This window comes from Arachis ipaensis, chromosome B03 (genome assembly GCF_000816755.2).
Source record: "Arachis ipaensis cultivar K30076 chromosome B03, Araip1.1, whole genome shotgun sequence".
Classification (NCBI taxonomy): domain Eukaryota; kingdom Viridiplantae; phylum Streptophyta; class Magnoliopsida; order Fabales; family Fabaceae; genus Arachis; species Arachis ipaensis.
Window position 1 is genome coordinate 123,589,830 of NC_029787.2, and position 18,368 is coordinate 123,608,197.

At 36.8% G+C, this 18,368-nt stretch overlaps 1 protein-coding gene and 1 long non-coding RNA gene across 3 annotated transcripts; one reads left to right on the plus strand and one right to left on the minus strand.

Annotated features, from left to right (window-relative positions):
- LOC107631409 lies at nucleotides 2,817-15,919 on the minus strand. Its single transcript, XR_001618557.2, has 3 exons — nucleotides 15,514-15,919; nucleotides 13,671-13,672; nucleotides 2,817-3,007 (listed from the first exon to the last, which is right to left on the minus strand). It is a non-coding gene; the product is annotated as an uncharacterized LOC107631409 (long non-coding RNA).
- On the plus strand, nucleotides 3,004-7,647 carry LOC110262340 (FACT complex subunit SPT16-like). 2 transcript variants are annotated; one of them, XM_016334844.2, is made up of 3 exons: nucleotides 3,004-3,200; nucleotides 3,548-3,688; nucleotides 4,157-7,617. In XM_016334844.2, the coding sequence occupies exon 3, from the start codon at nucleotides 4,171-4,173 to the stop codon at nucleotides 7,372-7,374; it is 3,204 nt and encodes a 1,067-aa protein (XP_016190330.1). In that variant the 5' UTR covers nucleotides 3,004-3,200; nucleotides 3,548-3,688; nucleotides 4,157-4,170; the 3' UTR covers nucleotides 7,375-7,617. The 2 variants fall into 2 exon arrangements, with proteins under 2 accessions (XP_016190330.1, XP_020975248.1); XM_021119589.1 differs by lacking the exon at nucleotides 3,004-3,200 and having other exon boundaries at nucleotides 3,527-3,688; nucleotides 4,157-7,647.

An 18,368-nucleotide genomic window follows, 5' to 3' on the forward strand; every position in this document is an offset into this window, starting at 1 on the left:
AAACTAATGAGTTGAGGTTATCTAAACTCAAACTCGTCTCATTTAATTTATAATTTTAATTCTAGACTCAACTGACCATTAATATTTGGCTCACTAACTCACGAGTTTAGTTTATCGAACTATTAATAAGTCGAGTTCAAACTGATTCATAAGCTAGCTTGACCAAATTCCAGCCCTAGACCTAACATGTTGATTGTAAAATGAGTTCAATTAGTAATATGCATTGGAAGTGTAACTATTTTGCTATGCTTAGATCAATTAAATCCAAACACGATTTTAATGATAAATGTAAACTAAATATCCATTTTGGTCCTTATGATTCACGCGATTATTTATTTTGGATTTTAAAATTTAAAATTATTTTTATTGGTCTTTCATATTCAAGTTTGAGCACCAATGTAGTTCCTTAACTCTTTCTGACGATGACTAGACAAACGGAATACTGAGATGGCATCCTCCCTGCCACGCTGGATCATGAGTAAATGATTTCGTTTACCTTTGGCACCCAAACAAGTCAGAAATGAAGAACAATGGAGGTAGAGAAGAAGAAAAATACTTTATTTTGGGTCTCTATCATTTTTTCTCCCTTCATATATAAAGCGACGACATTTCTGACTTGTTTGGGTGCAAAGAGTAAACGATGTCCTTTACTTATCATCCAGCGTGGTAAGAAGGGTGTCATCTCAGCTAGGGGTGTACATGGGCCGGGCCACACTGGGTTTGACTTAATCCAAAACCGACCCGAAATATAAATCGGGCCTAATTTTTAGACTCTAATCCGATTCTAGACCCGATGAAACCTACACACCTTCAGGCCGGGTGAAAATCGGATAAAAACCGGGTGAAAATCAGGTCTTTAGCATGTAAAAATCACCTAATCTCCAACCATTATTTCACAATTCACATAGTAAAATTCACTTAAAAAAATATAACAAGAACCAACCCTTCTCTAAAATTAAAGTATAACCATAATCAAACTAATATTGTCTAATAACACCAAATATTTAAATCAATACAAATAACACAATATTGTGCATTAGTCTAAAGTCTTATACATTTTAAACATACAACATTAACTTATAATTTTATAATGACTAATAACACAAAATATTAAGGTTTACAATATTTAAATTCCACATAAGAATAGCCATGATCCATCACTAATAACACAAAATATTAATTGTGTATGATGACCGAGCCACCGGGCCGAGTTCGGGTGACCCGAGCTATGGCCCGGACTCGATCCGAAATAATGACCAGATCTATTTTTGAGACCCTTATCCGGTCCTAAACCCGATGAAATCACACTAAATTAGCCCCTAAAGTGTTCGGGGCCGGACTGAATCTTCGAGATGGGCTAGACCATGTACAGTTGTACACCTCTAATCTCAACATTCCGTTTGTCTAGTCATCGTCCAAGGAACCACATTGGTACCCAAACTTAAATCTGGATAACCAATATAAATAATTTTAATTTTTGAGAGCCAAAATAAATAATCGTATAAATTTCAGTACCAAAACGGGGATTTAGGGTGTGTTTGGGGTTCACGTTGGGAATAGAAAAGTCCATTTGAGTGTCTTGAACGTCTCATTGTCATGTTTGGCAACTTTTTAGAACCCCTAACCAAAAGTGCTTTCACCTGTGAACGTACGGTCACGTGAAGCTAAAAATTCAAGCTTCTGCGTTCACGTTGGGAAAGTTAATTATCGTTGGAGGAATTAGATAAAAAATTTATTCCATATCTACCAACTGTACGCTTCATTTCTTCTATAAAAAGGATGCACATAACCACATAATTTCACACTCTCTGTATGTTCTTGGTTACAATTTTTTGTCCAAATTTGTTTTTAGATAAAGATTTTAATTTTTTTTATTATTTTTAGTTCTTTCTTTCATATTTTGATTTTTTATGTTTTTTATTGTATTTTTTATTTATATGATCTTTTTTATTATTTACTGTTCTTTATGTTTAATATGTAAAGTGTCTTTTTTATTCTTATTTGACTTTGTTCTTTTTTATTTTTTACTTATTTTTATCATTGACTTTTTTTTATATTATTTTTTCAGTGTTCTAATCTCTCAAGTATGTTATTAATTTTTTTTATGGTATTCTTATTATTTTTTGTTCATATGAATTCTATTTTTTTTTCTCTTTTATGCACTGTATTTATATCTTATACGAAGTTTATTTTATTTTTTTATTTGATATAGTTCATATAAATTTTTTTATCATTTTTTATTTACGTAAGTTCTCGTTTTATATTTTATTATATTTTATTTTTGTTTCGGTTGAAATTTTTTATTTTTTATTCGACGATGTAAAATTTATAATTATAATTCTCATATATTATATTTTATTGTAATTTTTTTATAATATAGATTAAATGATCCTATTAAAAAAGACAAATTAAATAAAAAATTATTAATAAGTATTAATAAAATTATGAATGTAGGATACCAAAAAAGTCCTATATTGTCAATTTTTATACGTTACTTTAATTTAATAAGTAAATATTAACATTATTATAAAATGAATTAAAAAGATTTATTCAAATATCAAAAGTAAAATAATAGAATAATATTTAAAATTATTTTAATTGATGTCTCTTTTAGTAATTTTTCATTTAAAAATGATTTTGAATAGTATAATCCAAACAACATTTATTTTACTATAATTCATTTTGGCATAAAAATTGTTAAACATAAATCACATTAACACAAACTTACTTTTCATCAAAATTAAGTTTGCAAAATCAATTCTATGCAAACTCCCGTTTGTAAACTCTAATCTAAAGACACACTTAGTCTACAAACATATCATTTAGGCCTTTATGCCTAGTTGAGCTTTTAATAATTAATGTTTTTCATTTTTTTACTCTTTTTAATATTGTTTTATTGTCTTTCTATCCTTCCCGTGTCTGTGATGACAATGATCATCAGCAGCAGATGAACCCTGCTTTCTCAATTCTAATCTGAAAGAGATCATCATCGTCATCTATGTATTCCCTCCATTTCCCTCTAAAACACATTGCATATCCGCAAAACCCTGTATATGTATGACATATGCATTGAAATTTTGAAACTCCGATCGGAAAATCGTTCCCGTTTTGACCGCTACTGATTCGGGCTTTCGAATTCCCAAATTGAAGATTGAAAGAGCTGACCTTTCACACACCCCAGATGCACAAGGAACGAAAAGGTTTTGATTTTTCCATTTTGTTGGTTGAATTTTGGTTTTTCATTTTTCCATTTGATTTTAGAGCAATGAAAGTCGAAACCCCAGATTTCATGTCAGAAAGTTGTAGGTCCCCCCCCCCTCCTCTATTTTTTAACATTGTATTTGATATTCAAAAACTTTTGGCCAAAGAAGTGGATACTATTTGTGATTTGTTCGAAGTTACAAAAAGGATCTATTTGAGAGATTTTTACTTTATTGTCATTTGTCTCAGCTTGCAATAGAGTATAAATTGAAATTATACATTAGGCGATCAGATTGTTGGATTTGAATCCCATCTTTGATATACTGAAGTTTTGTCTTTTTCGAAGGTGAACATTACATGTCAAAGAGACATTCCGTGATTTTTGGACTGTTACTACAATCCATTGGTGTTTAAATTCTGAAATGCTGTGGAACTTGGTGATTTTCGTTCACAGAATAGAAGTCTTCTCATAATTATTCATTCAAAGGTAACTCTTTACCTGAACCATTCATTGTTTTGAACAAAATTTTCATTGTTATCCATATCAATCCACAAGATTTAAGGAACATTTTTTTCATGTGAGTTTCACGAACATTAACTGCCTGTTTGATTACTTTTTCCTTCCTTTGTGGACAATGTAACGTGTATTGGAGTCTGAAAAGAAATTTTAAACTAATGCAATATCTCTTTTGCAATGGTTTTTTTAATTTTATAGAATGGAAAAATTTCCCCATTTGGTTTTGAAACTCAAATAGGGATGAATTTGAAAATTAGAAAAGTAGTTCAATACTAACAATAGAATTGAGAAGCCAAATATGGGAATGGCATACAGGTTATAAGTCTTGATTTTCTTAAAGACAAATGGTGGTGATTAAAGAAGAATTGCAAGGACTCTAAGGCACTAATTGGCTCCCTTTCTTGTTACTGTCTGTTTTTTGAATTTATATTTTTCCAGAGTGGTAGCAAACTATGGGGGAACATCGCAATGGAAGTGCACAACCTCCCAGTGGAAAGGGCAGTGCAGCAGGAAGTACATATGCTATTGATTTGAATACATTTCAATCCAGACTGAAGAGTTTATATTCACATTGGGATGAACACAAAATAGATCTGTGGGGCTCTTCTGATGCAATTACAATTGCATGTCCTCCACCTTCGGAAGATCTACGATACCTGAAATCCACTGCTCTGAACTTATGGTTGCTTGGATTTGAGTTCCCAGAGACAATTATGGTTTTCATGAAGAAGCAGATCCATATCTTGTGCAGCCAAAAGAAAGCTTCTATTCTTGAATCTGTCAAAAAAGCTGTCAGAGAGGCAGTTGGTGCGGATCTTGTTTTGCATGTCAAGCCTAAAAATGATGATGGAACTGCTCTGATGGATGCTATATTCCGAGCCATCCGTTCTCAGTCTAGATCTGATGGTCATGATACTCCTAATGTTGGATACATATCAAGAGAGGCTCCTGAAGGGAAACTTCTGGAAGCTTGGGTTGAAAAATTGAAGAATACAGAATTTCATCTGATTGATGTGTCCAATGGGTTTTCTACATTGTTTGCTGCAAAGAGTAATGAGGAGCTTATATCAATTAAGAGAGCAGCATACCTGACCACTAGTGTGATGAAAAACTTTGTGGTTTCGAAACTTGAAAATGTAATTGACGAGGAGAAGAAAGTCAGTCATTCCACATTGATGGAGGAGACTGAAAAAGTCATACTTGAACCCTCAAAAGTCAATTGTAAATTGAAGGCTGAGAATGTTGATATTTGTTACCCCCCAATTTTTCAGAGTGGTGGGGAGTTTGATCTAAGACCTAGTGCTGTCAGCAACGATGAATTACTTCACTATAACTCTGCAAGTGTAATTATATGTGCTGTTGGAGCCCGGTATAAGAGTTACTGCTCAAACATTGCTAGGACCTTCTTGATTGATGCAGAGCCTCTTCAGAGTAAGGCTTATGAGGTTCTACTCAAAGCCCATGAAGCTGCCATTGGTTCTTTGAAGCCTGGGAACAAGCTGAATGCCGCTTACCAGGCTGCAATTTCTGTTGTGGAAAAGGAGGCTCCTGACTTGATTTCCAATTTGACAAAATCAGCTGGGACAGGCATTGGCATTGAGTTTCGTGAGTCTGGGTTGAATCTTAATGCTAAAAATGAGCAGATAATAAAGGAAGGCATGGTTTTCAACGTGTCCCTTGGATTTCAGAATTTGAGCAGTAAGAGCAGTAAGTCTAAGAACAAGAACTTCTCTCTGTTGCTTGCTGACACAGTCATCATCAGCAAAGATAAGACAGAGGTTGTGACTTTGATGAGCTCAAAGGCTCTAAAGGATGTGGCTTATTCATTCAATGAGGACGAAGAAGAGGAAAGGCCAAGTAAAAGAGCCCGTGGGATTGATGGAGAGCCCGTTGTGTCTAAGACAACTCTTAGATCAGACAATCATGAAGTGTCAAAGGAGGAACTTAGAAGGCAGCATCAGGCAGAGCTTGCTCGTCAGAAGAATGAAGAAACTGCAAGACGGCTTGCTGGTGGTGGAAGTGAGACAGGGGAGAACCGTTCCTCAGGTAGGACTTCAGCAGACCTGGTTGCCTACAAGAGCATAAATGACCTTCCCCCTCCAAAAGAGATGATGATCCAAATTGATCAGAAGAATGAAGCAGTTCTCTTGCCTATTAATGGAAGCATGGTACCTTTTCACGTTGCTTTCATTCGAACTGCTTCTAGCCAGCAGGACACTAACCGCAATTGCTATATCCGGATTATTTTTAACATTCCTGGGACTCCTTTCAGTCCTCACGATGCAAACTCAGCGAAGTTCCCAGGATCTATATATTTGAAGGAGGCTTCATTTCGCTCCAAAGATCCAAGACACATAGGTGAGATTGTGCAGTCCATCAAAACACTCAGAAGACAAGTTGTATCAAGGGAGTCTGAGAGAGCCGAGAGGGCAACCCTGGTCACTCAGGAGAAACTGCAGCTTGCCAATAATAGGTCTAAGCCGATAAGAATGTCTGACCTTTGGATCCGCCCTGTTTTTGGTGGTCGTGGAAGGAAGATACCGGGTACACTTGAGGCACATGCAAATGGATTCCGTTATTCTACCACCAGGCAAGATGAGCGTGTGGATGTAATGTTTGCTAACATAAAGCATGCTTTTTTTCAGCCAGCAGAGAATGAAATGATTACGCTCTTGCACTTCCATCTTCACAACCATATTATGGTTGGAAATAAGAAAACCAAAGATGTACAGTTTTATGTTGAGGTAATGGACATGGTCCAGAATGTTGGAGGGAGTAAGAGATCTGCCTATGACCCTGACGAACTTGAAGAAGAACAACGTGAGAGAGACAGGAAGAATAAGATCAATGTGGAGTTTCAGACTTTTGTGAATCGGGTAAATGATCTTTGGGGACAACCGCAATTCAATGGCCTTGACCTTGAGTTTGATCAACCTCTTAGAGAACTTGGCTTCCCCGGCGTACCTCACAAATCGTCTGTATTTATCGTTCCCACTTCAGCTTGCCTTGTTGAACTGATTGAGACCCCTTTCCTTGTTGTCACGCTGAGCGAGATTGAGATTGTGAATCTAGAGAGAGTTGGGCTTGGGCAGAAGAACTTTGATATGACTATAGTTTTTAAGGACTTCAAGCGAGATGTCCTCAGGATTGATTCCATCCCTTCAACTTCTCTTGATGGCATCAAGGAATGGCTGGACACAACCGACATCAAGTATTACGAGAGCAGGCTGAATCTGAATTGGCGTCAGATCCTGAAGACAATCACTGATGACCCACAGAGCTTTATTGAAGGTGGCGGCTGGGAGTTTCTGAATTTGGAAGCTACGGATTCAGAATCCGAGAATTCTGCAGAGTCGGACAAAGGCTATGAGCCATCTGATATAGAGCCGGATTCTGATACAGATGATGATGATTCCGATAGTGAATCGCTTGTGGAGTCCGAGGATGACGAGGACGAGGATGACTCGGAGGAGGACTCTGAAGAAGACAAGGGAAAGACATGGGAAGAACTTGAGAGGGAAGCAACCAATGCGGACAGGGAGAAAGGGAACGACTCTGACAGTGAAGAAGATCGGAAAAGAAGGAAGGCAAAAGCATTTGGCAAGTCACGAGCTGGTCTCAGTAGTAGCATGCCGAAGCGGGCCAAATTAAGATAGAATTTGGTTTTTGTTCTTAGCCAGCTTGTGGTTTAGTGCAGTTAGCAGCATGAGCTTGGAGCTGGCCTGTCTCTCTCCATCAAATGTCCTTAAAATCTCTCAATTCTTTTCAGCCTTGTGCTTCTTTCTTTTTCTTTAAAAGCCTAGGGTTTAGAATCTTTTTCTATATCGTTTTGTGTTAGCTTGGTGAATGAAATAGTGTATTCAGATTAAGTAAACGAGCAATAAGATTCTTATTCGGCACAAACACTGCTTTATAAGTTTCAATTTTGATGTCCAAAAAGTTTTTCCTACTATTATGTATTAATCTATTAGTAAATTCTATGTAGTAGCTAATGTGTTGACATCTAATTATGTTTTATCATAAGTAGTTTTTTCCCATAATTTTTTCACTTTTGTTTACGTGGAGTTATATGACAAGTTGAGGACTCGTACTTCTTTCTTTTCTATCAAGTTTCAAGTTCAACCAGTGACCTCCAAGACAAGTCAGTCATGATTGTCTTTTCTAATAAAGTGGAAACTTTAATGTTAATTTCTGTGTAATTTCTTTGTAATTTTTGTGCCTTATTAGTAATTTTTTTTCCACTAGAAAGCCACAAGAAGTTTCGTATGCACCTGGATATAAAAAATACATTGATCAAGTCAAAGTCAATTCCAATTAGAAGTTTCATGTGTTTGTTCACAATCACAGGTATTTTAGAACGTGGTGGAGAAAAATTGTTTCTTGTCTTGAATAAGCACCAATCTGAATGAAGAACATGGAGTACAATAATTTCCAAGGTGTTAGAACAACCTCTCGTGATAGCAGCGTAGGTCTTGTTTGCCACTATCAGTTCGAAAATGGTTCATCTCAGTTTCTCTTTTTGGATGATGCTGAGAATGGTGCTGTCCTTAACCATTCCCTCAGCTTCTTCACTGAAAATTTTGTGCAATCACTTGCTTCTAGCAATGGTTTGATCCTCTTGTCTGGCTATAGTGTTGATCAACCCTGCTATTATGTCTTCAATTCCCACACCAAGAACTCTCACATGATTCCTCAGGCTAGCACCCTTGGCCGCATCATTCGAATCGGGTTAGCCTATGATGGTTCCCAATTTGAGGTTGTGATTGTTGAAGCAGGATCTTCATCCGAATCTAACGGACTAGAACTGCATATCTTCTCTTCTGGCACTGGAAGTTGGAGTAGGAAACACCTCACCGATTTGACTTTGCCATCTTTGCCAGAATTCGAGTTTCAAGAGCTTGGCACGCCTCCTCTTTACTCAAACGGAGCAATCCATTGGGAAATAGCAGGTATTTGCTTGTGTACCAAGTCAAAGGTAGCCGTTGTGAGCTATTTGAACTGCCAAATTTGTTTGATGATTGGTCTTGGCAATCAACAATGACTTACCGTCGTTCTTTATGCGAATCGGGTGGTCGAGTGTACTATTGTTACACCGATTTTGATGGCTTCCACATTTGGGATCTTCTCAAGGAAGATGATATTCTTGGAACATACTATGCTTGCATTGATTCCAAAAGGTTTAGATGGAGACTAGTCCAAAGCATCATGCATGAAGTATTTATCTCAAAGTACCAATTTTTTTATGGCAGATTCATTGATTGGGAACCTTACAAGATTTCACCAATTGGTTATAGTGAACAAGCACGGAGCATATATTTGCAGATTCCAGGAACTGTTGTTTCTTACAATTTTGATACAGGAATTATGAGAACAATCTGCAACTACTCATATGCAGGAATTAACTTCAATTGCTGCAAATTCCTTCCTTTAATTGCTTCTGGGGTTACCAATGGTACAAGAGAAGTGGACTTGCTGCCTAAGGAACAAATGGAGCTGAATCTTCCAATAGCAGAGATGGAGACGTTATCTCTTTGAGATTCTGTATAGTGTATAGAGAATTAAAGATTATGGTTATTCTGATGTCAATAAATACTGTATTTACTGTTAGGATTAGTTTTCTTAGTGTCTGATAGATAATTAATTAGTGGATATTTTAGAGTGAAATATTTAAGTATGCATTTTTTATATCCTTTTGGTTGTACTAAAACTTTTTTTTTATCTTTTTACTTATATTTCTTAGATTTCATTCAGGTTGAATAGTCATTATTCAAGTTTTATTGTTAAAAGTTTAATTTAATTCATTTAAATAGACTGAAATTTCATACAGTAGATAAGAATCTCTTTATAAAAACTTTTACATTCCGAAAAAGTACTCAAACCTTTTGGTTAATCATTTGCATCCAGTTTCATTAGGTCATCAGGCGCTTTGTCTTTTTCTTTAGGACATCAAGCATTTCCGATCCTTCTTAAATGTTTAGATAAGAGAGTTGAATTTTCTTTTTTGGTATTACAAAAGAGTTAAATGTTACTAGTCAAAGGCTTTATTAAAAATATTTTTGAATGTTATTAATCAAAGGCTTAAGTACAAACATTTTTCCTGTTTTTTACTGTATCTTTTAATTTAGCAGGATAAAAAATAATCTGTTTTTCTAAATTCGGGTGTATTTGTTGTTAAGTATACATAATGACCAGTAGACCAAAGCCTTACATGTGATCAATCTAAGTTTTTTTTTTTTGGTCAGGGTCCAGGCTAACAGATAAGCCCAGACCACAAAAAAGAAATCGGAAACCCCCAACCCTATGACCCGACCCGGAACTGGACCCGGCACTGGATGCATTCTCCTTCCCCAATCTGCAACCGCTGCTCCTTTCCACGCATTGATCAATCTAAGTTGGTGCAAACATTATTTTTTAAAAGGGCCAGATATTCGACCTGATGGACCATTTACCAGGCCTTAACTGTTTTTGGTAATCCAAAAATCCAAAGTCAAGTTAAAATGTAGGCCTCAGACGGCAAACATGGTTCCTTTTTAATTTGATGGGTCGCACTACTTCAAACTTTCACTTTCTTCAGTTCAAGAAAAAAAAAATGAGATCCTTTGTACGAAGACGAGCCATGGCCGAAAGAAAGAAAAAGAAGAGAAGCGCAGCTGAGACTTGGACAAATGGCAGAGATGAACCAGGGTTGGAGTGAAGGATATAGAACCCATGTGGTAGTAGTGTGTGTTAGGGGTGTTCAAAAACTCATCCGATTCAAACACTATGTTTACTTGCGGTGCGGTTTGGATTGGATGATATTTTAAAAAAAATGGATCCGATCCGATCCAATTTCGAGTGGTTTGGATTGGATTGGATTTGCGATTTTGTAAATTAAAAAAATTAAATATATATAACAAGTCTTAACATCAAATTTCAAATAACCAACAATGACATAGCAAGTCTTAACAATATCTTAAAAAACCAACGATAACATAAGAATAAAAATAAAATTATAGGTTAGTTAAAATAAATAAATAAATCACATTTTGAACATAAAACATCTATTAAATAATAATAATACATGAAAAATATAAAAATATATAACAAAGTGAATATGTTATAAGTATAATTGTAAACATAATAATAAAATAATAATATTATAATACATTGTGCGGTTTGGATTGAATTGGATCGGTTGTGAAAAGTAGATCAGAAATCTGATCCGATCCGATCCAGCGGTTTACAAAAAATAAGATCCAATCAAATCCGAATTAGTGCGGTTTTAATCGGTTTTCGATTTGGATTGGATTGAATGAGTGGTTTAATTTGGATCGATTTGAATTTGAACACCCCTAGTGTCGACTCGATGCACTTACCGATAATTCTACAGGAAATAATATAATTTATATAAAAAATATCATATTTATAGTTTTATAAAATAAATAATTACTAAATTATATATTGTTCTGGTAAGGATATTCTTCTCTGCGCTATACATCGGATCCTGGATGTTGACGGCAAGAGATGACTTTGCTCGTCGTTTGAAGTATCCTCCTTGAACTTGGACCCAAGCGTGGTACCTGCAAAAAGGACTCCGACGGTCAAGTCAGTAGAAAATCTCTTAACTTATGTATATAATCGAGTTGCTATTGTATGACTTGTCTGTTAGACTATTGATGTTGCTGCCGTTTTATAGGCTTTTAGTGTTTGAACTGTTCAGTGGCTTGTCGAGCGGATCTCAGCCCCAGCCGAGATTCTTGGGGAGTACTGTTTACGTGATAAGGTCATGTTTATCTGCAATTTCGAATTTTCTGACGTGGCCGAGGTATAAGTCGTTACTTCCGAGTTATATGGTACGATACATAACCCCCGAACTTGACTTGCCTATCTATTTATTAGCAAGTTGAGCTTTTATACGACTTATAGCTCGGTTTGCTCTGTTGAGTCTGATGCGTTTCCAAGCTTGCGCTATTAAAAAATTAAAAAATGAAGAAATGATAAAAAATAAAAATAAGTGATAATTAATTTTAGTTTCAAAAAATTAAAAAATGAAGAAATGTTCTTTAAAGACTTTGTCCATTAACCTTTGATAGGTTGTCCCTACATTTTTTAGCCCAAAGGGCATTACCTTGTAACAAAAGTTGCCTTGATCGGTCACGAATGCTATTTTCTCCTCATCGTCTGGGTGCATGAGTATCTGGTTGTACACTGAATAGGCGTCATGAAGCTAAGTACCTGGAATCCTGAGGTGTCGTCCACCAATCTGTCAATGCTCGGAAGTGGATAGCAGTCCTTGAGACATGCTTTATTTAGGTCGGTGAAATCTACGCACATGCGCCATTTTCCCAAACTCTTTCTCACCATCACTACATTGGCTAACCATGAGGAGAACCGAAGTTCCCGGATGAATCCTGCATCCAGTAGTTTCTGGTTTCTACTTTTGCTGCTTTTTTCCTTTCTGACCCCAAGTTTCTTTTCTTTTGTCTTGTAGGTCGGACGTTAGGATTGACTGCCAGTTTGTGACATATAAAATTCGGATCAATTCCTGACATATCTGCTGGTGTCCATGCAAAAAGGTCGGCTTTGGCCTTCAATATTTCGATAAGACCTTCTTTGTTTCCTGCAAGGAAAGCAGATCTGATGTTAGTAAATTGATCGTCTCGACCTAACTGTACCTTTTCTAGGTCGTCCACAGGTGTAGGACAACTGTTGTTACTTTTGGGGTCCAGTTCGGCCAAAGTAGGAATGCTTTCTAAATTGTACACCGAATGAACCCGAGGTATGTTCTTCTTTTTTGTTGCTTTTAGGCCCGCGTTGTAGCATTGCCTAGCCTCTTTATGATCGGCATACACTGTTCCTACCATGTTGTCCTGGAAAGGAAATTTTACACAAAGATGGACCGTCGAAACGATGACGCCAAAGGCATTAAGTGATGGTTGTCCTAGAATAATGTTATAAGGACTAACACAATTGACTACTAGAAATTAAATGTCTAAAGTTTTGGAGCTCAGAGGCTCCCCTAGTGTTGTTCTTAGCCAAACATAACCTGATACCGGTACCCTTTTCCCGGAGAACCCTACCAATTCCCCGGGTGAGGGTTGCAAATTTGCAATGCGTTGTCACTGAGGTGCATCTTTTGGAATGTTGAGTAGAATAGGACGTCAGCACTGCTCCCTAGATCTAGCAGGACCTTCTTTACTTTCAATTCTCCCATATGGACTGAAATTATGACCAGGTCATCTAAGTTCGGACAAGATGATTTGAAGTTGGCCGTGCTAAAGGCAATACGGGAAGTTGGGGCCGAAGTGTGTAGACCTGGACGAGATCCTTCCATCGTCATCATGGCTCAGTAATTTCTTTTCCTATCCGAGGTAGTTGCTCTGCCACCTGCAAAGCCACCTGAAATGTAATTTATTATTCCCTTAGAGGGAGGTGTCTCCACCGACCTATGCCATGGTTCTTTTTCCTTCTTTGTGTCTCTTGTTGCTTCCTTTTGTTTCCTAGAGGTAATGTATTTGTCTAGGAGGCTTTGCCTTGCCAATCTTTCCAACAAGTCTTTGGCCACTACACACTCGTCTGTAGTATGGCCAAATTTTTGGTAGAAGGCGCAGTGTTTGCTTCTATCTACATATTTCTGATCCTGGTATGAACCTGCTCTACTCGGCTGTTTTATCAGCTTGTTGTGCAGGATTTCTTTAATTATGTCTTCTCTTTTTGTGTTGAACTTGGTGTATGAATCAAACTTTGGTGCTAGCTTGAATGATTTCTTGAAATCTTTGTTTTGGGGTCGGTGAGACTTTTCTTCTTCTCTTCTAGGTGGCTTTTCGCTCTTCCAAGCTTCTCTTAATTCTTCGATTTCTATTTGCCCTGTTGCTTTTTCTCGGAACTCTTCTAGTGTCTTTGGTTTTGCCACTGCTATCGCTTCTTGGAATTTTCCGGGCCGAAGTCCACTCTTTATGGCGTGTAGCTGTACTTCTGAATTAAGGTCAGGGGTCTCCATGGCTGCTTCTGTAAAATGCGTCATGTACTCCTTTAAGCTTTCATGTTGTCCCTGCTTGATTGTGCTGAGATGGTCGGAATCTCTTACATAGATTTTGGAAGCTACAAAATGGTTAATAAATAGCTTTGCAAATTCGTCAAAGCTCGAAATGGAACCTGCGGGTAAATTAGAGAACCACAATAACGCGGCACCGCCTAAAAAGGTAGGAAATGACCGGCACAAGATGGGATCGGAGTCACTGTTAAGAAACATCATAGACTCGAATTTTGTAACATGAATTTTAGGGTCTCCGATCCCCTTGTACGGCGCCAATGTCATTGGAAGAGTAAAATTTTTAGGCATTTCAAAATCCATAATTTCTTTGGAAAAAGGTCCTATTCGTCGTCTTTCCCCTTTCGGAGGCGTTTCCCCTATTTTCGCATTCGATTCTGCTTGGTGGTCTCCATGGGGATTGTTGTTGGCCTTCTTTTTGTCATTCTCCTCATCATCGTTGTTTTGCCTTGTCGCCAGTAACTCGGCCATACATTGATTCTCTGCTAACAAGGTTGCGTTAGCTGCCAAGAGTTCGGCATTAGAAAGGTTGTGCTGCGGGGTTACCGAGTGATCTGTCATGATTCGGCCGTGTTCCTGCGAAGAGAAAGAAAAAAAGGTACAAGAAAAGCAAATACTCGTCAATTCAGTACTTAAAAAGCGAGGCTCGACCCCACGGTGGGCGCCAAATATTCTGGTAAGGATATTCTTCTCCATGCTATACGTCAAATCCTGGATGTTGACGGCAAGAGATGACTTTGCTCGTCGTTTGAAGTATCCTTCTTGAACTCGAACCCAAGCGTGGTACCTGCAAAAAAGACTCTGACGCTCAAGTCAGTAGAAAATCTCTTAAAACTTATGTATATAATCGAGTTGCTATTGTATGACTTATCTGTTAGACTATTGATGTTGCTGTCGTTTTATAGGCTTTTAGTGTTTGAAATGTTCAGTGGCTTGTTGAGCGGATCTCGGCTCCAATCGAGATTCTTGGAGAGTACTGTTTACGTGATAAGGTCATGTTTATCTGCAATATTGAATTTCCTAACATGGCCGAGGTATAAGTCGTTACTTCAGAGTTATATTGTATGATACATATGTGTGTGTGTGTGCGCGCGCGCGCATGTGTGTATGTGTTTTTGTATTTTAATATAAACAGATAAAAAACTAATTCATTATAAAAATTTATTACTAACTGACTAATGAATTATTGTATATATAAAACAGAATTTAAACACAATACTTAGTTAAGCATATAAATAAACTAGTTATTCACTTTACCAACTCAAATTAATATAGAGTATTAAAAAAATACACACACATATATATGGTCACGTCTGTGGTGAATGTATGAGAACCGTGGCTAAGGTGGCCAAGGCAGAATAGCCAATCCGAGCACGACATATGGAATGTGTAGGATAGAAGACAAAAAACAGTTGACTCTGCTAATCACGGTGAATTCCATAATGGAAGTGTGGTAAATGTTTTCGATCACTTAATCAAATTAATTAACAAATGGAATAAATTAGTAAATATCGGAAAAGAACGTGGTATTCAAAGTGCAATGCACATGAGTTTTGGAAAATGGATGAAGTAATCAGCCAGTGTCCGACCATGACGGCTATCAAAATTTCTCATGGATCGTTCCTGTATAAGCCGACAGCCCTATTCGTGAGAGAAGTTGAAATTGAGAGTAGCAATGGAGGTGGTGGTGCCGTGGACGGCGTGGCCTCCTGGTAGCTTCTTCTTGTGCCGCTAAATGGGGATCGACTCTTTCACCACTAAGCACAATCTTTTCCTTCCAATCATACTCCAATCGATGGACAACTGCGTCATTCTTCTTCGTCCCTGATAGTTTCTTCTTGTGCCGCTTTGATGTTGTAATTCGATGTCGGAGTCATCATTTTTCGGATTGAAAACATACAACTAGTTAATTTTCAAAATGATTAAAATCCCATTTTTTTAAGATCGTAGAAAAGGTTGCGTGTAGAGCCCGTTCCTCACAACCCTTTGCGGTGGGCTTCTTTGAGGACGCAGCCAGCGGAAAGATCTGACCGAAGAGCGCAGCAGCATCTTCATTCATTCCAGATCCAAAGAACATGGGAGATTGTATCGGGATGTGTTCTGCGACAATGACTATGGAGAGCTCTCTCTTGCACGATGAACCAGGGAATTAGGAGAAGCTAATGGATGAGAATTTGGGATTAGGTGGGTGTAAGGCCATCAAAATGGGCTAAGCCCATCGGGCCAGCCCGTTTACCCATTTAAATGGGCGGGCTTTGCCACTAAAATTAAGCCCGTTTAAATTTCGGACTAAACGGGCTGAGCCCGATTAACCCGAAACAATGATGGGTTAAACGGGCTACCTGCGGACTAAACGGGTGGCTCGTTTATTTTTTTTTTTACATTTTTTTCAAAAAAAGTAGCACTTTTAGCCGATATTTCTCCCGATCCGACCCAAAAATTCGACCCATCAACTAAAAAAAATATATTATTTTTTAAAGGTTTTTGGCCTAAAAGTGATATTTTTGTCAAAATATTTTTCAAAAAAATAAAATAAAAGAATAAACGGGCTGACCCGTTTAACCCATCAAGCTGACCATAAACAGTCTGGACTAAAAAATTATGGTCCGCAAATAAAGCGGACTTAAACGGCCGGGCCTAAATAGGCCGGGCTAGCCCGTCTGACAGCCTAGGTGGGTAGGGTTGTAGGATCCGGGTAAGGTTAATGGGCTTAGCCCTTAACAAAAAAAAATCATTTCTTTTCTTCCATTAAAAAATTAGATATACACATTCATTTTCCTCTCTTTGTTTTGGACAAACAACAATTTTTTAATAAAACCAGTTTTTGTTCATTAAGCCTTAGGCCCAGGTTGCAGAATTAAATTTTTGATAGACAAAATTTTCAATTTGTCCTTGCGGTAAACAATTTAAAGTTACCACACTTAACACAATCATAATATCTGCAACTGAGGCCTAGTTCAATTGGTAAAACTATATATCTTTTAATATGCTGCACACTCGGGTTCAATTTTGCCTTTAGGCTTAAATTTTGGCCATCTACCACAGAATTCACCATATATATAATTGGTTATTCCCAAAAAATAAAACTAAAAAACTAAAGACCACGCCTAAACAAAATAAAGATGACAACAACTAATAACCAAACATGAGAAGGCCGCAAAAACTTTAGCCCCTTACATCTACAAATACTCATATAATAACCTAACCATAAACCATGTGCTCCATGATTCCCTTTACTTTAGGATTATCTTCTTTTACTTTGGGATATGTTCTCCCGTCCCATGCGGATATTTTAATTTATTTTTGTATTAAACTTAATATAAACAATGTGAATAATAGGTTCTAAAATTGACCTAATAAAGTAGAAAAACACTTCACCCCAAATTATCTCCTAAACATTAATATTAGAATAATTATTTGTACACCTAGTGAATTGAACATCCAACCATTGTTAACTAAACATGAGTAAATCGAATCAAAAGAAATAACTATCCAATTAAAAATAATGAACATAATCATTTGCATACCTATTGAATTAAACATCCGATATATCCATTGTTCCTATTGTTTAGTATTTCCATTGTCTACTTATACTCTTTTTATCTCTCTAAATATATATTATGAGTTCGGTGTTATGTGTTCCCATTGCCCATTGAAAGAAGACGGAATTGCATGCATGAGCATGACGTTGAGTTCCATTTATGAGGTTGGCAAATGGCAGTGAGGGATTTGCCATGACCTGCATGCTCAGTTCATTGCTTATTTATTTATTATTATTAAAACTTTCACTATCAATTGTGTTTATAAAATGGTATGAACATGGTATTTAAATTCAATATTTTTTCTTTTCATTTTTTCCGCTCTCTCTTCTGCTGCTATATATGTATGTAACTTTCTCTGTGAGAATATAAGGCAAGGGTTGATTCACACCGTATAGCAAATAATTAAAATATCATTGATTAGTAAGCATGAATAATAATATCAATTTTTCAGTGCGAAATAAATTAAAGACTTAAATGATGGTAGGTCGACAAATCCATCATCATGCAATATACCGCAATCTCATGACCAAAAAATTCAGTTCATTATGTAACGAACTTAATTTATTTTCATCTTAAATGCAATTGATGCAAGCTATAGCCATAAATATATAATCCTCATCATAAAGTTGGAAAGCGTTTCATTCTTCATTTGGCAAAATTGGTAACATTTCAGGCATTTGAACGAATAATCAAGTTGTCACGCAATTACGACGGCATTACGGGACCAAGATCCGTATAGCACAAAGGTTAGGTGGTTGTAATTTATTATCCCGAGGCCTAGCTACTTATTACAGCTTCTGAAATACCTCACTGTCATTTATATTATCTGCATCATTTATATATAGATGAAGAATGATACCTACATTTATATTAGTGCATTTAAAATTCGATGAATTGAAGGTTTATTTACAAGCCATGTGTGTCTATCTGCATCAGTGATTGAGCTTTCTAGTGTGAACTACCAGTGTCTATACCTAACAGTAGGCAATGTAGGGACATTACTCAACAAGAAGGCAACAAAAAAGAACCAATCCCAAATGAAACATGCAATATGCACAACAATAATATTTGGAAAATA

Bases quoted from the DNA above. Each gene is read 5' to 3' on its own strand.
- LOC110262340 (XM_016334844.2), top strand. From the start codon at position 4,171: ATGGGGGAACATCGCAATGGAAGTGCACAACCTCCCAGTGGAAAGGGC.